The 27,686-nt window shown below is 48.9% G+C and overlaps 1 protein-coding gene across 1 annotated transcript in view; it reads left to right on the top strand.

Moving 5' to 3' along the window:
* Window positions 1-27,686, top strand: part of Vwf (von Willebrand factor) — a 137,184-nt gene that overhangs the window by 19,764 nt on the left and 89,734 nt on the right. Inside the window, 6 exon segments of the mRNA XM_028892286.2 lie at window positions 15,100-15,316; window positions 16,824-16,946; window positions 17,783-17,894; window positions 19,000-19,046; window positions 26,536-26,672; window positions 27,307-27,445. Of these exon segments, the coding sequence (XP_028748119.1) occupies window positions 15,100-15,316; window positions 16,824-16,946; window positions 17,783-17,894; window positions 19,000-19,046; window positions 26,536-26,672; window positions 27,307-27,445 (775 nt within the window).

Raw genomic sequence — 27,686 nt, 5'->3', positions numbered from 1 at the left:
ATGTTAGAAACAATACCAACAACAATAGACATTCACTCACACACCAGCTTAGCATGAGAAAGCTTCATTAGTAGCTGGTTACTCATCTAATGAATCTTTGTTATTTTCTCAAAACACCCTGAACCTCTGAGCAGGAGCATGTCAGACTCAGGAGAATATCCTGGGCGATGCTAAATGTAGCAGCCTAAACACTTAAATAAACAATGTCCAACTCGTAAACAAACACATTCCTAAAGCCGTTTAGCCTTGCATTTCCAGTGATTCAGTGGTCCTAGGCTCTCGGGGCAGTCGCCTGGCACATGGCCAGAGCTGCTAACAAGTCAGACTGAGTCCAGCATCAAGAGTAGTGTACTTTACAGAAGGGAGGCTTCCTCTTCCCCTAGTGTGAAATATCTGATGTTTGCCCTTGAGGGGCTGAACTCTTGAGATCCTCTCACCCTGGTTGGGTGTGTGGGTCAGCTTTTCTCAATGACACAAGCTAGAGTCACCTAGAAAAGGGAACCTTGATTGAGGAATCACCTTCATCATATTGACCTGTGGGCTTGTTCACGGGGCGTTTTCTTGGTTAATAGTTGATATGGGAGAACCCAGCCCCTGTGGATAATGGTGCCACCCCTAGGCAGATGGTCCTGGATTGTATAAGAAAGCAAGCTGTTAAATGGTGTTCCTCCATGAGCTTCTGACTCCAGGGTTCTTCCCCGACTTTCCTTGATGCTGGACTATAACCTGTAAACTAAAATAAACCCTTTCCTCCCCACGTTGCTTTTGGTTATCACGGAAACAGAGAAGCAAACGATCAGGCATTGTGCTAATGGGTGGGTCTGAGTCAGTCACTTACTCTTTGAAATTCATGCTTTTCATTCTCCAACCCTCAGTATCCACACACGTGAAACAGGCTTAGGAAGAGGACCCGCAAGGACCATTGAAAGGACTAAGAGAAAGGTCACTTGCGTGAGAGTTTACCCCAGAAGTGCTCAACTGTATGAGTGATGATGATGATGATGTAACATCTGATATCCTCCTGTTGTCTTGTGTGTCCCGCAGGAGTGACATGCTCTGAGAGTAGGGGTGGAGAGCAGAGCCCCAGCAAATACACCTTAGGCCTAAGACTCCAACCCCCTCCCAGTTATAACTGGTTTCTTTTTGGGTAGCTGAGCACAGCTCAACTCAGGTTAGCAGGAGAGTGAGATGCCCAGCACATTGATACATCCAAATAGGCAAGTGACGGAGGCAAGCCCTTCCTCTGGTGATTTTCGGTCACCCAAATTTCAAAAGAAATTGATTCAAGGAATTATGCAAGAGAGATTTTTTTTTTCCCTATTTTTTCCCTTTGTATTTCTAAACTTAGAGTTCCGTTGTTGGTTGGTAACTCTCCCTCTCCCTTCCTTCAAGGCGGGGCTGAGAGCAACAGGTCCACAGAGCATATTTTGTTTGTTTGACTTTGCAAACACGGGCCGGCATGCAGCAAGGGTTTGACAGATGGTCCCCGCCCTCAGAGCACCAAAGAACAATCCCACTCATGTGGCGTTAGTGGGAGGTGCGGACAGACTTTTCCTGGAGAGAACCTGATACTGAGGTTGTGTCCAGGAGGGAAAGACTGAGTGCTTTGTTCGAGGAAGACAAAGGTGATCGTAGACGGCTTTGCTGGTCTCTCGGGACACGGTTTTAAGGCTCCAGCTGCATGTTGCTTCTCACTGTGTCTCCCGGGTGTGTTAGCGTCCTTGCTAACCAGTGTCTGGGGAACAGCTTAAGAAACTGAGTACTTGGTTCTTCCTTCAGGACTGAGGCTCCAGACACACCTGACCTCCCTGAGGCTTGAACCTCTTCAAGCCCAGTGCTCTCCGTTTCAGGTTGTTTACCCAGAGAACTGTACTCTGCGCTTAGCCAATCAGAATGTGTTTGCCCACAGCCGGAGCTCCCTCATTGGCTGGGATGTGTAGCGACTCATCTCCTGAGAGGTGATTAATGTGGTCTTTTGAACTGTTCTGTCTGCTTATTCCCACTGGGCTCCAGGCTCAGAAATTGGGTCTGGCAACTTGGCATCTGTCACCAGCGGTTGCCCTTCGGTTCAAGGACCAGTTGGAATGATAGAATGTTCTGGGTGAGGCTGCACTGGCCTACAACTCCTTTGGGTAGCTGTCACAATCTGTCACCTCCGTCTGTCCTGCCGTTGGTCTTTCCAAAGCTGAGCTTGGCATCAGCTCTTTCAGAGAGCCTGGTGATATTACTTAAACCCTGGGGAGGAATGTTGTACCAACGGACCCAGTGCCTCTCTCTGCTGGGACTGATAATGGCTTGTTGGATTGCATGCAAATTTGCAGGTTTTCTTTTTCTTTTCTCTTTCCAGCTGAGTCTGGAACCCAAGCCATAAATGCTCAGATAAGTGATGCCCATTTTTTTTTCATAGTTTCTGCATAGTGCACATTTTAGAAAGATCCTTCGTTAGCCTTTCTCCTATAAAATTCAGTCTGGGGAGCATGGGGAAAGGGCTGAACATCATAAGGGGATAGTGGTCTTGGTGCCGTGTCTTGTCTGTAGTTCCAAAGCCCCATAGGACTGCTCTTAACCCACAGAGTGGCCATGCTAGATGTGAAAAAGGCACCCCTTTCCCAAGATAATCTTCTGTCACCTGACAGAGACCTGCCATAGTGAACAAGACCCCTGCACATCATATAATATGCAGATCCAGGGGTGATGACGATGCCTACCGTGCAAATGTTAACCATTTGGGGTGTTGCTGCTGGGTACAAGTCAGCCTGCAGCACTGCTCTTGGTGGCTTTGGCCTGCCTGGGGGATCCAGTCATCAAAGCCATCCTCACCACCCTCAGTCACATTCCCCAGTGTGGCAAGACTGGCTCCTGCCTTTGCTCCCGAGAGTGTGAGGACACTGCCATGCTTGGCATCAAGAGGTTTCCACACAACTCCTAAGAGCTGGTCTTCAAGATGACCAACGTGGGAAGCCTGAGTGTGCTGGTTTTCACTTGACCCATAGCAGGGGGATAATCCAGCAGCAGCAACATCCTCAGACAGGGCAGGAGCAGAAGAAATGTCTTCTCACCAATGTTAGGAGTCCCAGGCCCACAAACACTCAGGGATTGGATGAGATTTTCAAAGCTCCCTGTTCATCCCCTTATCCGCTGCATGAAGGTTCTCTGAAAACAGCAGCCAGATGGGCAGTATATACTCTGATCTTGGTTTTTGAGAGTCAAGGCCTTGGGATAGCCTCACTACAGTCTGTCTGGTCATCCTGCACAGTCAACTCTAGCGAGCCCCCCCCCCCCAGCTTCCTGAGAGAGCACTCCTTTTATTTTATGCTCATGTGAAGACTCTGCATGTCCTTCCATGTCCTGGAACACTGGAGTTGCAGGATCCTTCCAGTCCAGGTGCTCTGGGCTGATGTGAGGGCCCCATCCCGTGGCTTGTCAGTCTACTCCCTGACAGCGCTAGGTCATCCACGTTCCTTTCACCTCTGAATTTGGTGTTTATCCTGGGAACGCATTTTTCTATGATGTTGTGTCATGCCATTTCACTACCCTTCACCCCCTAGAACGTCCTTTCTTTCCTCCGAGACAACATGTGGTTCACCTGCTATTTCCCTTGTCCTCAGGAAATCACCTGTCTTAGGGGCTAATATTTGTAAAACTGGTGTTGACTTTGGACAACCATAGTACATCTCCTCAACAGTCCAGAGAAGCACGTGAAGTATCATCCATTCTGATGGGTACAAAGCAACTCACTCTTCATGTCCTCGGGACACAATTGTTTATTTGTAAAGGGTGTATTGTCACTTTTTGCTCTATCTGCTCAGATGGAGCTGGATGGGGAGCTGACAGGTGTGTGTGGGAGGGCGATTTCATCAAGGAGTTTGGTCTGGAGTAGGCTCCTGGCAATTGGGAACAGCCATTCTTTTGCTTGGCTGGGATTCAAAGTTGTTAATTTTTTAAAAAGCTTTATTTGATGTGTCTAGGTGTTTTGCCTGCATGTATGTTGATATACCATGTGCATGCCTGGTAAAGGCCTAATGAGGCCAGCAGGGTTGTCAGATTCCCCGGAACTGGAGTCATAGACTGTTGTGAGGCATCATGTGGGTATTTAATGGGGAAATTGAATCTGGGTCCTTTGGAAGAACAGCCAGTGCTCTTAACTGATGAACCATCTCTCCAGCCCCAATTCAGAGAGAGTTGTGTAGGGAGAGTTTGGCCCGTAGCAGTCAGCGAGCTCAAGGAGCCAAGTGTAGGTTAGTTGCCAATGACAGCACCATGAGGTGGTTTTACAGACAGGGTGCCCGCCGCCAGTGCCCTACTGCATGGGTTTGAACACAAGCATCCATGTACATTTCCGCTTGGCAACATGAGATCTTTCTCAAGTCTTTCCTGAGTCACCGAAAGGCTAAGGAAGGAGGGAGGGCTTATATAAGGGGCATCCAGGACCAGGAAGGAGACGAGCTCACTCCTTCCCTTATGTCCTCACGTGGGTTCCTTTCCTGCTCTGCCTCTCTCTACCTCTCTGCAAGATGACCTCCTCTAGGGACTACTCAAATGAGAGAACCCTTTCCTTTACATCGTATGTGTCCACCTAAGAGTAGCTCAAGAGAAGAGCTAAGTGGCTGTGGTGACCCTTAGTGATTGTTGATGATGGTCTAGACTTAGAGCAGAGCCCTAGCAGCTGCTACAAGTTTTCAAAGATTTCCTTTGGGTTGGCTGGCGCTTTGCCTGTTGGGTAACTTGACAAACCTTTAGGAGGGTTGTGTAAAGGCCTAGCATCACATCTCTCCCTAACACAACAAACCCCAAGGTCTGTAACAAAATATAGTTATTCTGCATCCATGGGCTCCGTGTCTGTGGACTCAACCAACTTCAGACAAATTGCATCTGTTCTGAACACATGGGTCTTTTCTGCTCATCCCTTAAATGATATGCTATGACAACTATTTCCCAGCACGTATATCATAGTTAGTAGTAGCAGTCATTTGGATGGTGTTTAAAGTGTATTGAAGATGTGTGGGGGTTCCATGACTCAAGCATTCATGGGTTTTGTTATGAGAGGAGGGTCCTAGAAGCAGTTTCCTATGGACACTGAAGGATGAATGTATTTCTCAGGTGTTTCCTTTCCTATGTCCTCTCCCTAGTGAGGACCAGAATGGGTAAGGAATGGGATAGTACCACCAGTACACAGTGGCTGAGAGGTTGGGATGGCATGGGCAATGAAACTGTGCCAGGTAGAGATCCAAGGACCAGACACAAGAGGAGTTAACCCATCATGAAGGAGAACACCACTGTTGGGGGCAGTAGGTGACAAACTGCTTGTTGGATGGGCAGTGACAGGCAGCTCAAGTGATTTGACTCCTGGCACAGAGCAGGATGTGTAGACTGGTTCAGATTGGACCGCTTATTCAAGAGCTTATTCTGAACTTCAAACCAGGAAATGAGACTGTAAACAACAATTCCTAGAGGGGAGCTCTACCCCCACAGACCCTTGGGCAAGGCTGATTGATTAAAACTCCAGTGATTATGGAGGGGTTGGAATGTTGTAGGTCCAGAGCCCGATTATCCTGGACTATCCTCAAGCCCTCTAAATAGCCATTTCTTGCCCACCTCTTGTATCCTTGTGATCGACACATAAAACCTTTTGGAATGTATTTACTCGGTAGATTTCCAGCTTCTACCAATCAAAAGGCGAAGAGTGTTAGCAGAATGTTCGAGGCCTATAGCAGAGATGCCCTTACTTTCTCTAACCCGTCCACCTAATGTTTCCACCCATGGATTTGATAAGTGCCTTAACATACAGCTTTCTTTGTTCTGTTACTATAATAACAGTTTGGTGAAACTGTTACCACACTGGAACGTGGAATTTGAAGTAACTGGAATCTGTGTTCCTGGGCTGTGATCTTTCATATTTGGCTTCAGAATAAACTATTTTTTATCCCCTCTAACATGAGAGTGATGTCTCTGACATTGACAATGCCCAACTCTTCTTCCAGCAGGCAGAGCCTTGCCCTGATCCTGGAGAGCTACACAAATGCTCCCAAGAGGCCATGGCAGAGTGAGAAGGGGCCTAGGGAGGCCTCTGTGGACCTGGTATTTCTACTCTGTTCTGTCTAGTCACCCTGCTTAACATGGGCATCCCATCCAACTATCTTAAGGAGAGGAACCTCTAGGAACTCCGTTCATTTGATGGACCAGGGTGAACCAGGCTCAAGATCTGAATCTTGACCATGAGTTAGAAGTTTGGAATGTGGATAGAAACATCAGGGCAGCCAGAAAGTTATAAATAGAATCAGTTCCTCCCTCACCCCATTCAATCTCTGCTGGCTGACCAATGGGAAACTGTCCTCTGCCCAGAGTGAATTCTTGAACCCACTGCTTTGGACCAGTTCAGACTCCAGGCGCCTCCACACCTCCCCCAGGGGCAGCCTCATGACACCCACTCTGGAGCTGGAAAGATCAGGGCCAGGCAAACAACTTGCACTTTATACATTATGCTCTCCTTTCTTTATTCACTTCAGGCCTAGGCATGCTCATGCCTCACTCCTTCTCCTTTGTTAGCTGCTCGAGTTGGAACAATAACATAGCATTGGACCTCTGGCTCTCACTTGCTTTTACTCCTGCCTTGCCTTCCCACCCCCTGGGGAGATACTCCTGCTTTCTCTCCCTTCCTCTAGATGGGGCCTAACATCCCCAGGGAAGAGGCCTGGTCTCCTCTGATGAACTGAAAATGGGATTAAGACGGGCCACAATTGGGTCTGTACACCCGCCCAGGAGGGTGACGTCATGGATTGATGGAGTTGGGGCTGCAGCTCTCTGCCAGCTTCTGGCACCGCCGACAGGAGATGAAAGAAGACAGAAGTAGCTGGTGCCGGGCACTGGAGCCAGGAGATGCTGGAAGTGCAAATTAGCTGACCCTTATTTTGTGTCCCTGCCAGAACGGTTTAGCAGGGAGCCAAAGGGAAGCCTTTGCAGACAAGTGGCCAGTGATAACAGTCGAGAGCTCTTGCTCGCCATCGCAGCACGAATCACTTCATTTTGGTTTCCAGCAACTATCTGAGGCCAGGGTTGCTACCTGGATAGATCAGCCATGAGTGACAGGACATTTAAGGTGACAATGGCTTGTAGTTAGTGTTTTACTCTCTCATGTGCATCTCAGGGCAGGATGTTCAGGGCCAGGCCAGAATCCCATGCTGTTGGCATCCGGGGTCCTTCTTGTCTCATTTCTCAATGCCTTCAGGACGGAACTTGTAGCTCATGGCCCAAGAGGCCATCTCAAGCTCCAGGCAGCACAGTCACATTCCAACAGTGACACACACACACACACACACACACACAAACACACACACACACACACACACACACAAACACACACACACAGAAAGAGAGAGAGAGAGAGAGAGAGAGAGAGAGAGAGAGAGAGAGAGAGAGAGAGAGACAGTCTATGTGTGGGTCATGTGCCACAGCACACATGTGGGACATCAGTGGACACCTAAGTGATCAGTTCTGTCCATCCACCTTGATGTGGGTTCTGGGAATCAAACTCAGGTCATCCGGTTTGTGCAGCAAGTGCCTTTATCCAATGAGCTAGCCCCTCCCATATACTCTAAATTATTGCAGATTATTCTTACACATAATACATACACATGCTGTGTAGATAAGAGCCATACCATAGTGAATAGTAAAAATAGAGAATAATGAAAAGGAAAAGAAAGTAGGTACATTTTTAGTTTGGATGCAACTCCTTGCCCTGAATATTTTAAATTTTTGTTTGACTCTGTGACCATGAAATCCTTGACTCACGGTAACCTGTGGTTTGATGACCAGTGACTGAGCTATGGGTAGAGTCAGGCCTCAAGTCTGGTTATCACATGACTGGTACAGTGGTCCTCAAGTCTGGTTACCGCATCTCTGGTACAGTGGTCTTCAAGTCTGGTTACCACATCACTGATACAGTGGTCCTCAAGTCTGGTTACCTCATCACTGGTACAGTGGTCCTCAAGTCTGGTTACCACATCACTGGTACAGTGGTCCTCAAGTTTGGTACCTCATCACTGGTACAATGGTCCTCAAATCTGATTACCATATCACTGGTACAGTGGTCTTCAAGTTGCTTAGTAGCAGAATTCCTTTAAACGCTGAAAAATTAACTGAGGACTCCTATTTGCTTATTTGGATTACAGTTCTTGATATTTACCATATTAGGCATTAAAACAGGAGAATTAAAATATTAATTACTAAATAAATGATAACACTCATTGTATTTCATATAAATAAAAAATTATAAAAAAAACACAAAGGTAGCTCTAAATTCCAGAAAAAAAGTCAAGGCAGAAGAATGCATTATTTCACAGGCTTATGAATCTTTTTTGATGCCTGGCTTGAGGAGATTTGAGCATGAGAACCCAGCTCTTTTCTCTTAAGCCAGATATCAAAGAGGGATTACTAAACAGCAGTGGAAGGAGGGCCGAGAGCATAAACCCAGCCTTCCAGGAGATGTTGGATCTTAGTGCTTCCTGGAGGATCTTGGCGTCTGTAGGGAGTTATAATTTGAGAATTTCTGACCTAATTAGTAAATTCTTTGAATTTTTTAAATTAATTATTAAATACTAACACAGTATCCATCATGGTAGTTTTCAACAAAATCTGTTTTTAGTTGATTTTCCTTCCCACCTCCTCTCCCCCAGCGCCCCTGCCCTCTCGTGTCCTTTGATACCACCTCTGCCATTGACTCCTCTCCGCTTCATGGTGTGTCCTGTTGCCCTCCTGCCTCTTCCTGAACACTCGCTTCCTCCTCTCGTGGTCTCCTTTCTAGTTTCATGGCTCACACTCCCACTCACCCACTTACAGACACATGTATTAACACTGTAAGCTGGGATCTACATACGAGAGAGAACATGCAACTTTGGCCTTTCTGAGACTGAGTTAATACATATTTGTGTGTGTGTGTGTGTGTGTGTGTGTGTGTGTGTGTGTGTGTGCATGTGTGTGTGTGTATGTGGGTATATATCTATGTGTGCATGTATAATTCTCTCCAGATCCATCCATTTTCCTGAAATTTTCATGGTTTTGTTCTTCTTTACAGCTGAGGATAATTCCATTGTGTGTACACCACATTTTTATTACTTTTTCATCTGTTGATGCACATCCAAGTCAGGTCCATTCCCGTGCTATTGGGAATAGAGCGGCAATGCCCATGAATGTGCAGGTAGCTCTCTGGTAGGAGGTAGAGTCCGCTGGGTATGTGACTTGAAGTGCCATAGTTGTGTGATGTGGAAGTTCTCTTTGAACTTTTTGGGAAGCCTTCCTTCACACTGACTTCCACAGTCACTGTATTAGTTTATGCTCCTGCCAGCACTGCAGAAGGGTCCCTCTGTCCCTCTGTCTCTCTGTCCCTCCGTTCTTACCTGCATTTGCTGTCGTCTCTTGTCTTGATGACATTGTGACAGCGGTGACAAAGAATCTCAAATTAGTTTCACTGTGCCTTTCCATGATGGCCGAGGATGCCCAGCACTTACTTTACCCACCGAGTCTTTGCCTCGGCCCTATTTATTTATTTATTTATTTATTTATTTATTTATTTATTTATTAGACAAGACTGGCCTCCATTTCCCCATCTTTCTGCCTCAACCTCCCAAGTGCTTGGAATACAGGCATATGCTGCCATACTGGGATGACCTAGGAAAGTTTTTTCTTTCTCTAATCTTATCCCAAACTGACAGGATAAACATTTTTTCTTTGAAGGAAAGATTGTGTCCTTCAGAAGTATCTGCCAGTCTCTGAAGGCCTAATTGGTGGAAGCTGCAGGGTTTTGAAATAGCTTTATTTACATGGGCCAGTAGGGGGTCTCAATTGTAGAAGAGGGACAGGATTTGTGTTTTGTGTCAACCTTCTGTTGAAGCAGAGCTGGGCAGGGAGGCTGTGTGGAGCCTTCTGGCTGGGCTTCTCTGGGTCAGCAGCTTCTGGCTGGGAGGACCCACAGGAGCCAGAGATGACTGGCCCAGGCCTCCAGCTTGGCTCTCCTGGCCCCTTCATCCTGACTCACCGATTTTCTTCACACATGTCCAAGGAAGGCAGGGTACACAGAGACATTCCTTGGCGTCTTAGCTTTCCATCGCTGTAACACAATATCTGAGAAAAGCAATTTGATAATGAAACATTAATTTTTATTCGTGGTTTCGGAGGTCCATGGTCATTTGTTCCCATCATTTGGGCCTGTGACAGTTCAATGCATCATAGTGGGAGTGTGTGGCTGAGAGGAAGTTGGCTTCATGGTGGCCAGGAAGCAAAGAGAGAGGAAGGGGTCCAGGTTACTATCTCCTCTTTGTAGGCAGATCCCCAATGACCTAACCATCTTCCACTAGACCCCACTACCCAAAGGTTCTACCGCCTCCAAGCAGCGCTCCAGGCTGGGGACAGTGTTTTCTAGCACGTCCCGCCTTCTGCCCTTAAGTCCTTACACAGCGTCCAGACACAGCTAAACCTTTGCGTGGCTCTGGGATGCTTTCCCTGACATCTCAGCCGCAGGTTTCCTCCAGCTATGATAGCCCGCACCACTGAGAAGGTGACCCCAGGTAGGGATGAAGCCTTCAGTCTGCATGCTAACAGACCCACGGAGCACCCGAGGGACTGGAGATGACTTACACCTGTATTCATTACTGCTATGTTTGGCCCAGCGTTTGCACCCTAAGAGTGTGGCTCCTGTCCGTTGAAATCATGTAGGAGGGACTGGGGAGAAGGGTACCTGAGCGGGTAACTGCAGTGAGTGGTGGCATCCAGGGGACTATGAGAGAAGGGAATTGCGGGAAGCCTTCCTGGAAATAGGGGCCTTCTGAACTGAGTCAGGAAGGGCTTCAGAGAGAGGAACTGCTGGCAGGTGAGGGATAGGCTCCGCCTCCAGCTTTGTGATCGCCAGAATCTACCCCAGTGCTTTCTTTTGCATTCTTGTGCTAAACACAGTGCCTGGACATAGTAGACGTGCCAACGGAAGAAGCCATCAGGGCGTTTTCAAGTAATGCCTGGGGTGGGGCAGGAATGGGATAAGAGGGGGAGGTTGAGGTCAGGTCATGGAGGCCCGGGTCCCCCTGCTTTCCTAATGAGCTAGAATGTTTCCTTTTACATTGGAATGCAGCGGCGTAGATTTGCATTTTATATGCAGCAGAGGCCATGCTAGGGACCCAGAGGCCAGGGCTTGCTGAGGTGGAACAGAGAAGCATGTGAGTGGCTGAGATGGAGAGGTAAATACACCTGTGGGTACTGCTGTAGGGTGAAAGTGGATCATGCTGGAGGCGACAGGCAGGTGTTGAAAATCCTGCCTAGCCACTGACCTGTGGACCAGGTGAGGTCAGGGGTGACCAGCAGAAGCTTGGAGGAGAAGATGGGAGCCCATATTTCTTTTTGTTTCTGTGGAGGGAGAAACTGTAGCTAGATTTCAGGCGGGGGCCACAGGGACTGAAGAATTTGTTCTAGGAAGGGAGGAGGCAGCTTCTGCAGAGATCACACTCCCATCCTGCAGTGAAATAACCTGAAAACACCCGTCTTGCTGTGGCTTTCTACAAACCACTTAATACCTCCAGGGACCTCCCAGGAAATAAGCTGGAGTGTTGTTCCCATTTTCCCTTTGATCTGGGACAGGACTGACCTGGGCCAATGGGAGATGAGCCAGGCTGGCCTTCACTTGCCAGGACTCCAGGCAGGGAGGATGCCTGAATTGCAGTTTTTCTTTCTTTGGGTGCTACTGTGTCCTGCGTGGAGACAATTACTAGTTCTCCTCACTGTGTCGGCAAGAGCTGGTCCCGTGGTGTAGAGCAATTGCCCTTGATGGAGAGCATTGTCAGGGTGGCAATGGCTATAGGTTCCCATGGTCGGGCAATTTTCATTTTTTTCTTTTGTTTTTCTCTTTCTAACTCTGGGCTGTGGGTGGGAAAACAAGCAGGCAGGAACTGAGCAGCTGGACACTGTCAGCTGCCCTCTGTGAGAGCCCCGACCTTGTTCCTTGAGCGGTGTTTTTATGAGCAGACAGTGTTGCAGAATGGAAACAGACCCAGACCTCAGTCTCCTTCCCTGAGCTTCAACTACCTCTTTGCTACTTTGGGAGAATCATGACCTTCCCAAATAAGAAATCAACAAAAGCTGTCCCCCCTGCTTACCAGGAAGCACCCAAGATACCAGAGAAGTGATAATGTTGTCATGGTGACCGTTATCCCAATATGGTCCAGGGATATAGAAATGGGAAAAGGGACAAGAGCGTCCTGTCCTTCTGGAAACCTGCTTGCCATGGTGGAGACAGATGAACAGAAGGGACTTCTCTGGTGGTCACAAGATAGATGATGACATGGGTCACCATTTCTTGGGATGAATCTCTGACGTGTGTGATTCCATTCACTACTCGGTGCAGACTTAGAGTAGGAGCTATGATCATCCTCCACATCCCACATGTGAAAGCTGGGGTTCACACAACTGGTACATGCATGAACCTAAACCTGACTTCGGGGGCTGTGGAAGGTGAGTGAGGCCAAGGCAGGCCAGCCAGCCCCTGTCACTCTTTCTGGCCACCAACTTTGGAAATCTATTTCTCCTTAGGTAGAATACCCAAAGTGGCTAGTGGAAGGACACATGTAGCTGAGACCCAACTGGCCCGAGCATCCCCAAAAGTATCTTCATTCATGATGGTCTATTTGGGGGCAGGTACTGTAGCTGGAGAGCTTCTCTCCAGGTCCCACCAAGCCCCCGAAGTCCCACAACCCACATATAAAATAATCACTCAGACACATATTACTTATAAACTGTATGGCCGTGGCAGGCTTCTTGTTATCTACTCCTTTTATCTTAAGTTAACCCATTTCTATTAATCTATAAGTTGCCACGTGGCTCGTGGCTTACTGGTACCTTACATCTGGCTTGTCATGGCAGCATCTGGCAGTGTCTCTCTGCCTCAGCCTTCCTGTTCCCAGAATTCTCTTCTCTGCTTGTCCCGCCTATACTTCCTGCCTGGCTACTGGCTAATCAGCGTTTTATTTATATAGAACGATATCCACAAGGCACTGTGACATCTCTATAGCAACCCATGAAGTAGCATGAAGACTGTTATCCCTATTCACCCAAGGATACCCCTTTCCACCAGGCAAGCTAATTATTAATCTAAGTTTCCACTACCAGAGAGTGGCCACAGTGACATTGACTCAACGGGAGGGAACTGAGGAAGGTGGAGATAGGGAAGGGCAGGGTATCTGTCGCTGCTGTGGCCAGCACTCAGCTCACACCCTCAGATCACCAGCAGGCTTGTAGTTTAGTAGGCCATGCCAATAGCAGCTGCTTTTCTCAGATGCACAGGGGACCCAGGGCTTCCTGTGGTTATGTCACAATTGTGACATTATATTCTGCTTGCCTGATTCTCACTATGGACTCCAAATGGACCAGTCCAGATGAGATGCACGGCCCCGGCACAGGGCTGCTGTGAGCAGAACACTGATTCCCTAGGACCACAGAGTATCAGGAATGATCTTGAGATTGTTGGTATGCAGGTCAGACTTCTCTTACCTCTGGGATTCCCCTGGTGACACATAGCAGAGGCCCTCGGGCCTGACTCCCTGCTCTGGACAAACGTGGGTTTTCTCTGAATTTCTTCTCCTCAAAACTAGCAATTTATTTCCCCCTTTTCTACTATCCTGTTTGCAAACACTGATTGGCTCCAGTTTAGCACCCTTGGCTCAGTATAATATATAGTATATATTTTATAATATAAAGCTATTTTTATTATATACAGCTATTCTCATGCTCTTTTCTTCCTAGCCGAAGGTTGTAAGTCTTTTCACTAGCTGCTGACCTCCAGTAGGAGGCATGCATATGCATGAAAGAAATTATGCATGAAACAAACTGTGGTTTTATCCATAGCATTGTATTGTATTACACTGAAGGAATCATTGAATCTAATACACATCACTGGTCTATGCGGTACTAAGAGTAAAAAGCTGCCAGTTAAAGCATGCCATCCATGGCTGGAGGTACCCCGGCTACAGAGACAGTTACAGTAAAATAAAAAAATAAAATCAAAACAACAACCAGCAGCAGGCATTTGGAATCATTAAAACACAGACTGCAGAGATGTTTGTAAGTAAAACATGCGGCGTGTTTATACTAATAAATCAGCAGAAGAAAGGACTGACGATTCCAAACCTGCCTTGTGTAGTAGGTTGAGTTGAGGGTATCAACAGAGGGGAACCCAAAATAAGGCTTGCCTGGCACAGCATGTCTTGAGATATTATATTTCTTTCTTTCTTTCTTTCTTTCTTTCTTTCTTTCTTTCTTTCTTTCTTTCTTTCTTTCTTTCTTTCTTTCTTTCTTTCTTTCTTTCTTTCTTTCTTTTTCTTTCTTTCTTTCTTTTTCCAAGACAAGGTAACATTGGCTGTCCAGAACTCATTCTTAGATCAGGTTGGTCTCAAACTCACAGGGATCCTCCTGCTTCTACCCCCCCCCCCCCCCCCTGCCCAGTGCAGGGGTTAAATGCATGTGCCACCACTGCCCGGGCATTTAATAGGCTTTTAAATATGTTATTGCCAATGGGAGCTGATCCTATTGGTTCCCAAAGTCTCTTGGGGAATATGTCAGAAAATGTATTCCTGAGTCCCATCCCCAGTCTACTGTCTTTAAATCTATGGGGATGAGGTGCAGGAAACTTTATGAATACAACCAACCCCCTCTTGTTAGATCCTTTATTTGGTAATGAAGATGATTAAAATCAGGGAAGGTAGGTGGCCAGGGCAGGACAGAAAAGTCACTGCCTCCATCCTAAAACTGCACAGTCCAAGCCTGAGCTCCATGCGCACGCCTCTCCTTGCTTTTCTGTCAGGTATGAGGTGGCTTCGCACAGAGCTCAGGCTGTCCATTTCCAGGCCCTATCTGACACTTGACCTTAGTTTTGGTCTACCTCACAGGCGTGTGCCACTGTCTTTCCTCTGTTTGGACTGATGGACGTAACGCTGTAGATAGCCCCTGCTGGATCCTGAAGGGACAACCTTGGTTTCCCTTAGTGCCATCCTCAGAGGGACAGTAAGTGAGCATATGGCCAAGGCCGGGACCACCTCCGGCCATGCTGAAGAGCCTCTTTCCCCGCAGGCCATGTGGGAGCAGTGCCAGCTACTGAAGAGTGCCTCGGTGTTCGCCCGCTGCCACCCTCTGGTGGATCCCGAGCCTTTTGTGGCCCTCTGCGAGAAGACTTTGTGTACATGCACTACTGGGCCGGAGTGCGCATGCCCCACTCTCCTTGAGTATGCGCGGACCTGCGCCCAGGAAGGGATGGTGCTGTACGGCTGGACGGACCACAGCGCCTGTCGTAAGTTGCTGCTTTGCCCTGCGCCGGGCACGGGCTGTTTGTCCTGGGGTGGTGGCGCTCGATGTGTTGGAGCTGTGTTGTGTGTGATGTGTACCTTCCCACCACTGCCACCAGCCGGTGTCTACTGAGTCCTGGTGTCCTGAATGGCTTCTGCGCTGTCACCTAGTCCTGTGAGCACGGGCCAGCAGGGGAGTCCCTTCCCTCATGGTCCGAGTGGAAGCTGAGCAAGCCTTCCAAGGCCCTGGCCCTACCTCTGTGTCTTGCCACATCCCTCTCCGTACCCCGTGACTTCCCACAGTTGTGTCTGCTTCAACGCAGCAGGCGCTTAGGTCTCAGGGTTTGTCCTCACGGTTTTCCTGAGGTAGAAGGTTATCTCAGCTGCATGTGGGGTGGCCCCAGAGAGACCAGAAAGCCTTCATTAAGCCTTCCCTTTTATTAACTCATCCTTCCGGCCTCCAGGCACGGTGCGTACTGTTCCTTCCATCCTGCCTTACAACACCCCGTTGGCATCTCTAAATCTCACGGGGCCCATAGTCATTGTCACCATCTCCAAATTACCATGATTAAATAGAGACTTCTGGTCACCTTGCAAAAGCCTGCTCTCTCACCGCCCTGATCAAAAGCCACTCGATGGACAGCTGGCTGGCTATAATTAGGCAGATAATGTGGACTGAAGGAGGCACAGGGCCCGGCTGGTATTGACTCTGCACACTGGAGTTTCACCATCTGGCAAACAGCTTTGCCTGTCGCCTCTGCTGTGGGGGTGTGGGAAGATGGGGGTTAGAGCTGTCACCTCCCCTGCCCAAGGGAGTGGCTGTCCTTTCAGACCTTTGAAGGTAGGGTGGAGGAGATGCCTGAGAGATGGTCTTGAAGAAGCTGGAGACAATTGTTTGGGGAGAGCCAGCCAGGCCTTGCCCACGAGGGTCTGTGTGCGCCATGGGGTGAACAGAGAGATAGTTTGGCAATAAAGCTCAAAGGCAGCCCAGTAAAACGGTGGAAATAAATGATTGTCACCAAAGCGGGCATGGGTAGAATGTGCCTTAGCTGGGGATGAGGTGACATTTGGTGGAAGCTGATATCATGAGGAAGGGGCCTCTCAGAGGAGGAAGTGTTAGTTTGTTGCTGGTCCCTGGAAGCCATTTATTTTTTTATTTTTTATTTTTATTTTTTTTTTTAGTTCAGAATTTGGTGTTACTCTGAGAAAGTTTTAGAAAGTCACAGAACACTTAGAGACAAAAGATGCCCAAGCTTTCTTCCTGGAGAATGGAGGACAGATAGCCATGAGGCAGGGGGGGCTGGCCCAGTCTTAGTGGGGACCTTGCAAAATGGAAGATGCTCTTTCAGGGAAATGCTGGCTTCAGGCCCACGGGCTGGTGGCTGGAGATGGCCCCTGGGGCCTAGAACGGAGTGGACAGTCGGAGGAGCCAGGCTGGCTGCACTTGCGGCGTGGTTTGGAAGCTGCCATGCTGGTGAACTGCTTGGGGAGACTCTTTGATTTGTCTTTCAGACCCGGCATGCCCTGCTGGCATGGAGTATAAGGAGTGCGTGTCCCCTTGCACCAGAACCTGCCAGAGCCTGCCTATCAATGAAGTGTGTCAGCAGCAATGTGTGGACGGCTGTGCCTGCCCTGGTAATAAACCTCCCTCTTCATCTGCAAACCTGAGGCCCTGCCAGTGCCCTTGGCTTTGGGCAGAGAGATGAAGGCCACTTGTGTTTTGCCCCCATGGCTGTAGTCAGAGATCTTTTATTTAGCTGTTTTTAAAGTCTCTGTGCAAAAAGCTCAGGATTAAACTGGTCTTTATTTTTAATTTATGTTTTCCCGTGGTACTGTATTCACAAAGCTCTGTGTCTAGGGAAATAAGGATGGTCTTAGCCCTCACAGTGACTTTGTTCAGGGAGCTCCTGGCCTGATCTGAGCTGTGGTTTTGTTTTTCCAGTTAGGGTTCAGGACTCCAGTCTGGGAGAAAGGTCTTCTGTGTCCTGGGTTTGACTTGTGCGCTCCCCTGAGAAGGACTTGCGTTAGAAAGTCTCTGGCCAGGAGACTGTGAGTGACAGTCGCAAGCTGTATTCAGCTATGCAGAGTAGGAAGTCCTGAGGCTAACGACTTCTCACCTGGATGCTGTGGAACAAAACTGTTGATGCCACGCAATCCTGTAGGCAATGGAGAGAAATGACCCAGCACACTCATGCACATTGCATCATGCAAGTTCTTTGAGATTCCCAGAAGAAGGCTGGGCTCACCGGCTTCTCCACTGGACAACCCCAGCAAGCTCTTTGGCCTATTCTTGCTTCTGTAGAATGGAGGTTGATATCTCCCACCCTCATAGTCCATCAGGGATAAAATCGTAGTACGTTGTAGTTTTTCAGAAGCACTAAGCTTTTGATTACCCATGGGGTTCTAGAAGTGGGGGATGAATAATGGTGATGACAGTGCTGAGATCTTTACCTTGATGCCCTTGAACCCAGAGGGAGAGCTCCTGGATGAAGGCCGCTGTGTGCAGAGCTCCGAATGTTCTTGTGTGCATGCTGGGAAGCGGTACCCTCCTGGCACCTCCCTCTCTCAAGACTGCAACACATGGTAACTGGGGCTACACAGTGTGGTCTATCCAGTGGTTTGGGAGGGGAAGCTGGGGCAGGAGGGGCAGTATCAGGTGGACCAGGAGCTGGCCTGGGTTGAGAGCAGGGGCTGGGGAGTTGGCAGAGGGATCCGAGCAGGTGCTGAAGGCATGGTGGTATGCAAAGATCATGTCACAGGTATGCCTAGAGGGAAATCAGAGGGACGCATCTTTTCCATGCAGCTGACAACGCTAGCTCTTTCCAAATGATGGTTTGGTAAATGATGCTTGTCCTCTGCAAAGAGGTTATGTTACATCAAGCACACAGCGTCTCTCCTTAAATCTTTTGTCTGCTGGGTGATAGTAAGCAGAATCCCCTAGTAGGGACTCCTCGGACTGTGTTCTAGAGCCTAGGTGGTCCTAGCCTGGGCACCTGTCCCTGTTTGGTTCAAGCATTTCTTCAAGACTAGCTCTGCACATCAGCTCACTGTCCTCTGCACACTGGAGGAAATAGCACCTTGTCCCACCTCCAGCCCTTCTCTGCTTGGGGCCTCTAGTGCAGTGGTTCTCAACCTATGGGTCGCTACCCCTTTGGGGGTCAAATATCAGATATCCTGCATATCAGATATTTATATTACGATTCATAGCAGTAGCAACATTGCAGTTCTGAAGTAGCAGCGAAATACACAGTCACCCCTGTATGAAAGGGTTGAAGCATTAGGAAGGTTGAGGACCACTGCTCTAGTGCCTGCTGAGCCTCAGGGGTCCTCCCTCCACTGTCCAGCCTGGCTCTGGCTCACCTCTCTTCACAGGTCTTTCTTGTGTCCCCTACTTGTTGTGCATGGGGAGGGAACAAGACTACCAGAACAGATCTTCGGGGCCACTGAACATCCTAGCTTTCCTTTTCCTCTTTAGTTTCTTCCCCTTTAGGATATCTCTAAGGATCCTTTGTGGCCAAAGCCATGTGCTGTACCATGTTGTTAACCTTTTAAAGACTGCTCTGGCGCCATTCCCTTCTCTTTTCCTGTATCCCTTCTCCGGGGAGGGCTGTGCTATCTGTGGCGAATGTTAATTCAATTAGGTGCCCTCCTGACAACACCAATGACCTGAGCCTCTTTTGCCCAACAGTATCTGCAGAAACAGCCTGTGGATCTGCAGCAATGAAGAATGCCCAGGTAGGCTGTGTATTCTTTTTCTCCCCTTTCTCTGTGGAAGGCGTGCCCTCCCCTGCTGCACAGGGAGCCCAGAGCACAGCAGACAGAGAGCAACCCCTTTGTAAGACCTCCTGACTTCAGCTCTGGCTTCGGATCTCAGCTGTGCCCTCTGCTCACTGTGGGCCATGCTGGCTCCCCACAGCAGTCGAAGTGGGAGTAGATTGCCCTGCCCAACTCCTGTTTGCTCTGGGGATTAAGTTGCTGAGCTCTGAGACCTGAGCAGGGCTGACTAAGCAAAGAGAAGAGAAATTCTTTGGAAAATCAAGAGGAAGAAGGAGGTTCCAACAATTCTTTTGGCTTGAATTTTTTTTAGAGCAAAAGCATGTTTCTGTAGCTCCTGTACACTAGTTAAACAGAGTAAGAGTGAAAGGTAGAGAATGGAGACTTATTCAATGAAGCAACACTCGGAAGAGGAACAAATAAAGGAGTTCATGACCCCAAGTCTTCCCAAGAAGTCCTTACTGCTGTCATGAATGTCGCTTGAGGGGATCAATCCGGTTTCTACAAGATGCTTGCTTCTGAGGCAGGTGCAGCCTGGCCCTCAGTGGATAATTGCCCTCATCTGCCAGGGGTTCTGTCCCAGGAGGTTTTGTTATTCCAGGAATCTAGGTGACTCAAGGGGAAAGGTTGGCAATGACGTAGCTCTGTGCCTTCAACCAGAGTCAGGAGACAGACACCAGGAAGGCAGAGATCAATGCCCAGCATTTTCCCCCCGCCCTTAGCTACCTCCTGGGCACAAGTGGGAAGTCAATGATTTTTTTTTAGCAAAAACAGCTTTCGAGAGTGTTTTCATGAGTTCCATTGGAATTTTCTGGAATGTTTGATATGCAGACCACAGTATGGTCCAAATGCTAGGAGAACTAGGGTAGCAAAGGATCCACTTCCTAGTTACCCATCTGGAAACCGCTTAGGAAGCTGCATTATATCCTCAGCCCTCTGCGTTTACCCGTGTAGCCTCAGCTCTGTTTATTGCAAACCTTGCCCATTCACAGCTCCCTCTGCCTTACCCTTCATGACTCCAGACTTTTCCCTTTGTGATCACCCATGTGATGTTTTTGATATGCTAGGCACTGTGCTAAGGGCTTTTCATGTTCCTTCATGGTTACAACCATGAGACAAGTCCAATGTGTCTTCATGCTGCAAAAGAGAAAACAGACAGAGACAGGTTAAGGAGTTTTCTCAAAGTCACAAAAATGCTAAGAGTCAGAGGCAGGACTCAAGCTTACTGTCAGCTGGATCCTCTACCTGTCCTTCCCTTTGCTGGCCCTAGACTTAGGTAGGCCAGAAGTAGCTTGGATACCTGGACTCATGTGAGGTCTGTAGATTAGAGGCTTTAGGGTCATTTGGAACCTTATCTAATACATGTCACACGGGGAGAATTCTGGAACTTGATGGGAGCTAGATCAATTGCTTTAGCTCAGGAATGGTCAACTAGTCTTTGTATCTTTTGGGTAATCCTAGAAGAAAGCAGAAAGGACAAAAAATTACTCTTGAAAATGCTGTCTTGCTCTATTTGAGGACAATCACATCCCATGTAGGAGTCTGAATGTTGCAGGATATTTGATCACGCTGTGTGAAAGGCACCTTCTGATTGGTTTAATAAAGAGCCGGATGGCCAATAGCTGGACAGGAGACAGGAGGGGCCCTGGAGAAGAATCTGAGGTGTGTGGGAAATGCCAGTGAGACATGGAGGGGGTTGGACATACCCATGGAAGAGGGCACATGGCAGAATGTAGATTAATAAAAACAGGTTAATTTAAAAGAATTAGTGGGATAAGCCTAAGCTAAGGCCAAATTTTCATAATTAATAGTAAGTCTCTGAGTCATTATTTGGGGGCTGGTGGTCCTGACAAGAAAGTACTACTACAATTGGCATCCAGTGTGGAGGCCCAACCCATATATCCAAACATTGTCTGAGAAAGACGAGAAAGGTCCTGGACATAGAGCCCGCTGCTTGCCGCATACAGAGGTGTGGCTCTTTTAAAAGGCTCTGCTGTTCAAAGAGTACTTGAACCTCTGGCATGGCTAAGTGAAACATCTGGCCGGGGGCAGAGCCAACCACCAGTGCCATGTGCTAAGTGGAGCCCCATAGAAGTAGCCTAGCTGGTTAAAGTTTGGCTCATGCAGTCAGAGAAGGCTGCAGGTGTATAAAAAGTCAAGTTCAGAACAAAAAATTGGTACAGACCTCTAAACAGATAGAGAATGCTTAAAAATGTGCTTAGATGCTGAAGAAAGAAAAAAAATGGCAAGACAGTCATAAAATCAAATAAATAGTTTAAAAATGAATAGTTTATGAATAATAAAGTGAAATCTTTAAAGAAAGAATAAAGTAATATAAAAAATAAGGATGGGAAATACACAGGGCATCTGGATCCTGTATGGTGCTTTGTTGACTTTAAAATTTTTAAATGCTAATGAATAAAAAGTGATAACTGCTGAGAGATATTAGATTGTGGGGAAAAAAACCTACTGAATGAAACCAGCTTATATATTTTAATGATGTCTTAACTTTAGAATGGGAGTGAGAAAATGTGTTGCATTGGGGGAGAGGTTATGCCTTTGTTTCCACAGGAAACTATGAATTCCTTCAAAACTGATGATTAGGTTTAAACAAGAGAGACCTCTTGATTAGGAAAGGTGATAGTTCATCAACAGCATGGCCATTCAGCTCTCTGTTAAACCAATCAGAAGGTACCTTTCACACAATGTGATCAAATGTCCTGCAACATCTGAACCTTCCCATAGCTAAACCGGAAGCACCCAGTGCATAAGCCCTGTGAGCCACAGTGGACAGAATTAGGAGTTTAGCTGGCTGTGCTTTCTTCAGACTGACTCCCAGCTGTGAGAGTCCTAACATCAGTGACTTCAGGGAGGGGCTTCTATCTACCATCCTTTTGTTCATCCATTCACCCAACTAATACTAGAGTATACTATACGCTGTATCCATTAAAGTCTGGTTTGGACAATACAATCCCATGGTCTTCAGCTCAAAATCTCCAAGAACTTTGCCGAGAATTCAAAAGTGCCTCTTGATGTCTGGAAGGACAGGTAGCCAGTCCTGACTTGTTGTCTATGGAGTGGTTTCATGCTTTGCTTGGCTACTGAGATCTTGTCTCATCCTCCAAGCCCTGCTTTGACCCTCCTATCATTCTGTCCACCTCCTCCCATGCTTGCCAGATGTAGGCTTATCCCTCTACCTGGCCACAGTCCTGTGGCCAGTGGGGCTGTCTTATTTCTCAGATAAGCAGCAAGAACTATCAAGGGGGGAGGAATCATCGGGAAGGTTCTGGAAGGGGATATGCCTAGCTCTCCAAGTGAAGGAAAGAGCAGACTAGGCTTCTGTGAAGAGCCTGGAGGGGCTGCATTGTGCATCTTAGGCATAGAGGACCGGGCTTTGATTCTGGACAAGGATGAAAGTGTGTTACTCATCGATCTCTGTGCTACAAATCCCCAAATATAATGGGTCACTTTGAAGGCTGCCTAGAGCAAAGAGTTCTGAGTGTGGGGACTGAGAAGCGGAAGGCTGAGGAAAGGACCTAGGAGGAATAGCAGTCTGCTGGGGAGGGACTGGGGATCCCTATGGATGCCTTTCTGGAAACTCTCCCCTCCCTGTTTATCTCTGCTTACTGGTTAGGAGTTCGGGTCTCCTCGGGCAAAACTGTGGTGCATTCATCACCTTTGTGTTACTACAACGGAGGACCTGACACAGTTTGCTTGTGAAGTAGGGGTTTATCTGGGTTCAAGATTCTGGAGCCTCAGGTTTAAGGTTGGGAGGCCCCGTTCATTAGAGCCTCTGGTGATGAAGACCCATGGTTGGGGCATGTGTCAGAGTGAACAATTATATCTGAAACCAATAAGAAGAGAGGCGGGGGGAGAGAGAGAGAGAGAGAGAGAGAGAGAGAGAGAGAGAGAGAGAGAGAGAGAGAGGAGAGAGGGAGAGAGAGAGAAAGGGAGAGAAAGGGACAGAGAGAGACAGAGACAGAGACACAGAGACACAGAGAGAGACACAGAGAGAGACACAGAGAGACAGAAAGGATAGGTCCTGCCACCCTCTTCAAGAGCACATGCCAATCACGGAAGCCCTTCCCACAAGGCCCACCTCCTGTGGTTCCACAGCCTTTTGATAGTGCTAACACACGGGCCTTTGGTGGACATCCAACACCCACACAGCAGCATGTGGTTTCCATGGAGCCTGCCACCCTGTCGCTCCTTCTCAGCCTCTCCGTCATACACCGCCAGGGGTCACATCAGTGTTCCTTCAGGCCAGGCAGTGCATCATGTTCCATAGCAAGGCTCTCTTCCACCCAGGCTCTGTGTTGTCCTCCAGCCCCTTGGCAGGTGACCACACTGACCAGGGTCAGAGAGGCACCAGGCTTGGCCCTGCGGAGAGTAGGCTAATTAGAAACTGTGGGTCCCAACCCATGGGCCAGTCCGTGATGCCTGTGTGCAAAGCGCTCTTGACTGCTTTGGATGGCTGGAGCAGTTTAACTTCTCTGTGCTCTCCTCTCCTCATCCGTCAGCTGGGAATGACAAGGCCCGTCACTAGTCAGGAGGTGACTCCCAGAGAGAATGCAGGGACACAGCACACATATTTGGTCAGACTCACGTTACTGAGTTAAAGGCCAGCTTGGAGGAGTCTGGAGTCTACAGGAAGTCTGTTTCACCCTGATGGAGGCTGTGGACTGACATTTCTGCAGGAATGGCTGTAGGAAAAGGCGAAGGCCAGTAACTCAAGCAGGGCATCCTATCTAGGGCCTACTGGCTGCACCAAAGGGTTTGTTTATAAGAAAAGAGTGTCCATTAGGTGAGAGATCGCCCCCCACTCCCATCTCCCCCTTCTCCTACTCTTCTTCCTCCTTCTCCCCCTCTTCCTCATCTTCTAAAGGAGGGGAATCTTTACGTAGAAGTAGTCGTTCTACTTTGCATGCTCTTATGAGAATCTCGTACTTTTCACTCACTTGCTCGTCTCACGTCTGGTGGCCGCCCTTCACTGCCTGCCCGTGAACAAACACCCTCGCTGTCCCGCTCTGGGCCGAGGAGTGTCAGTCTGGCCCTGTGGCTCATTGTTCACTTGGATGTTCTAGTTCCCTCGGCCAGCTACTGCCCGGCAGCTCACCCGTCCATTTCCCCAGGTTTCCTGTGTTTGCATCTCGGCTACTCCATTGTACCGAGGAGATAAGCCACATATAATATTTAGACTTCTGATTGCTGAGAAAGAAATCAGCAGGGTCAGAGCAGGAAGCCAGATCAGAGGATTAGATTCCAGGCCTGAACATTTTCCTTTCCAACAGTTGCAGTGGTTTCTCATTGACCCTTCTTTCCCTGGGCATTGTCAAAGAGAGTGAAAGTATGGTTTTGTACTCAGATAAGAGTGTTCTTGGAGAATGGAGGTGGCTGGGGGAAGAATCCCACCCACTTCACCCCAGCCAGGTCAAGGCATTTGACATAAACGACCACAGTGCTCTGTTTGTTCAACCATGGTGACTTTAGAAAAATATTCATTAAGAAAGGCCTTCCTGTGACATCGCTGGATTCCAGGACATTCACAATGGGTTGGGGTGAATGTCCTGGAATCCACCCTTGGCCCCATCGTGTTGCTGCTCAGCTGTCCACCAGGTTCTTTCCACGTTTGCTTCTTTGCAGGGCATGGTATGGTAGGAGATGTGATGGGAGTGAGCTGGGGCCTACCTATTTCTTTCATGTTCATCGGGCTGGTTTTGGTCACTGGCCATCTTACCATTCTGAAAGGAAGCAGTTGCCCTGGGGACCAGACAGATACTTGTCCCCTTGGGGTACTTGCCTTTACCTGACCTTCAAATATTCTCAAGGCAGAGCAGCACCTGAATTCAACGTTGTACATTTAGCCTGGTCTAGCCCTCCTGTTACTGAAAATACTGATGAGGGCAGACACTGGGGTCCTCTGTCCCTTGTCCTTGTCATGTGGGCGGCAGGAATCATACTGCAGCCTTTCAGGATGTCCAGGCTATGTTAGGACTCACCACCAGCTCTGGAGATGGGCTGTGGGATGCTTTCAGGGGCAGATGTGCTATGGAGAACCTAGCCTTGGCTGAGTGGAGTCGGGGTAGTGGGTAGCTAGAGGCCACTCTTTCATGGGACACAGTTTCGACAGAATTCTCCACAATTTCTAATGGTGGAGATGAGAGAAAGTGGCACAAACACTCACCTAGAGATAGGCAAGAAAGCATTGAAAGAACGATACATGGCACTGGTTACCTCTCGAAGATGCCTAGTAGCAAGAGAACTTTATTGGGGGGGGGCAAAAGAACCAGGCCTGGGAAAGAAGCATGGGCAGAGAGGGGGAAAGATGGTGGGGGGAAGAGACAGAGCAGAACAGAGAGGATGGGGTCTGAGTCACGGCTCTTTTAAGGTTCCCAGTGAACATGCACAGGCGGGCTTACAGAGCTACACCACACGTGGGCTGATTGTGTGACCATACCACACATGCACGCACATAGTCACCAGCGTACACTGATGACGTGAGATGCAAGACCCCTTGTCTCGCTCCTGAACTGGGCATGTGCGGCCATGCAGCTGGAGCGCAGTAGAATCCTAACAAGCACGATGCCTGTTTTAGCTACAGGGTCCATTTCAGGCTTTGAGGATGGATTTTTCCCCAAGCTGGGTAGAGACATTGGCGGGGCCTTTTCTGCATGGATGTCTTCTAGGGCACGTGAGGTCATGGCCAAGGCCCTGGAAGATGGAGTGGCAAATCACGGTTATGTAGGAGGGGGCATGTAGAGTCCCTGTCTGCAGATGTATCAGCCTGGGCTGGGAGCTGCCTGGTCACGTCGTGTGCAGACAGTCTCCTTACCCCTGTCCACCTCCCCCCAACCCCCACCCAGCCCCGAACAGGTTTCCCTGTTGGCTAGGCTCAGGGAAGGGATGGAGTCTCTGATTGGCCCTGAGCCAGCCTGCCTTTTCTCATCTCTGCCTCTGGCTTTTAGCCTTCATGCTTCTCCTGGGGTGGGATTGTCCCCAGCTCCATCCACAGGCCAGTTCAGTCAGAGCTGTGCTTCTGGGCGGTCTCCTCTGTCCTGTGGATCAGAGCTCTACCCAGGCTTCCAGGCTGCCATCTGCAGCTGTCCTGGCCCTGAGTCGGGGAGCGTGGGGCCCGGGAAGCAGGCTTCAGGAAAGAAGTGAGGGGCAGGAGCTCAGAACTGGGAGCTGCGGGTTCGGGCCCTGACTCCACCATAGACTGAAGTCAGTCCTTAGTCGCTCTGTTTGTAAAAGGGGCGTCGACCTGTGGCCAACTCCGACATCTTGTTTGAGAGCGGAAACTGATTTAGAGTTCTTTGCCAGCACTCAGTTTTGATTGTCATGGGGGAAAGGGCACCTGGGAGCTTTGGGGGAGGGGCACCCTGACTTTACGTGCACCCCACCTTGCCCACTTAGAGCCTCTTCCCTCACCTCTTCTTCTGGGTCCTTCCAGGGGAGTGTCTCGTCACAGGCCAATCCCACTTTAAGAGCTTCGACAACAAGTACTTCACCTTCAGTGGGGTCTGCCAGTACCTGCTGGCCCGGGACTGCCAGGACCATTCTTTCTCCATTGTCATAGAGACCATGCAGGTGAGCTTGGCCAGGGTGCCCGCCAGGAGGCTGCAGAACCTCGTGGTGAGAGGTTGTCCTGGAGGCTCCAACATCTGTCCTCTGCCCAGGAGGGATCTCTCCCTCCAGTCTGCAGTGGCCTCATCCAAACCCAATCTGTCTTTCCCTCCTTAGCCACCGGGGGATGGCTACCTCCTTCTTCAGGAGGGTCAGTTCCTCAGGTCTAGTCTGTGGCTCCCTAAACCTCTGCTCTTTGAAACTGAGGGCAGATTGGGGTGGGGAGCAGCAGGATCCTCTCCTTTATGAGTGTGACAGTACAGGTGTGTATTCTCCAGGTAATGGAGCAAGGATGGGACAGTGCTGGGACTTCTACCCTGGGAGAAGCTCCTGATTGTTTTGCATTAATGGGCCCAAGGAATAAGAAGAGCTGAGGGCTTAAGTCTCATTGTAAAAAAAACCCATGCAAGGATGGGAAAGGGTGTGAGTATGGCTTGGCCTTAGGACCTTCTTTAGCACAACTCCGGGCACCCCATGCTTGCGGCATCTGTGAGAACGGAAGTGTGCTCTTCAATGAGACCCACACACTCTAGAGCTGAGGCTGGGCACTGGGCTGGTAGGGGCTGTGGTAAGGTCACTCTGCATCTCCACTTGTCAGTGTGCCGATGACCCCGATGCTGTCTGTACCCGCTCAGCCGCTGTGCGACTGTCTGCCCTGCACCATAGCCTCGTGAAGCTGAAACACGGGGGAGGAGTTGCCATTGATGGCCAGGACGTGCAGATTCCCTTCCTGCAAGGTGAGCTCATGACCCCGTCCTCCATACTGTATCATCTCCTCGACATCTGTCCCTGCCCACTGAGGGCACCCACTGCTTTCCTGGGAACCTGATGGAGATTTAGCTAGGGAGGGGAGTGGTATCCTGGGTACTGTGTCTCTGCGAGCAAAGGCTTCCTGAAGCAGAGGTTGACCCAGTTGAGAGGTCAGGGGTGACTGACGAATGGTCAGTTCAAAGGATGCTACTTGGGGCAAATGCCTCA

Source organism: Peromyscus leucopus, chromosome 3 (genome assembly GCF_004664715.2).
Source record: "Peromyscus leucopus breed LL Stock chromosome 3, UCI_PerLeu_2.1, whole genome shotgun sequence".
Taxonomy (NCBI): Eukaryota; Metazoa; Chordata; class Mammalia; order Rodentia; family Cricetidae; genus Peromyscus; species Peromyscus leucopus.
This window is presented reverse-complemented; position numbering and strand designations above follow the sequence as displayed.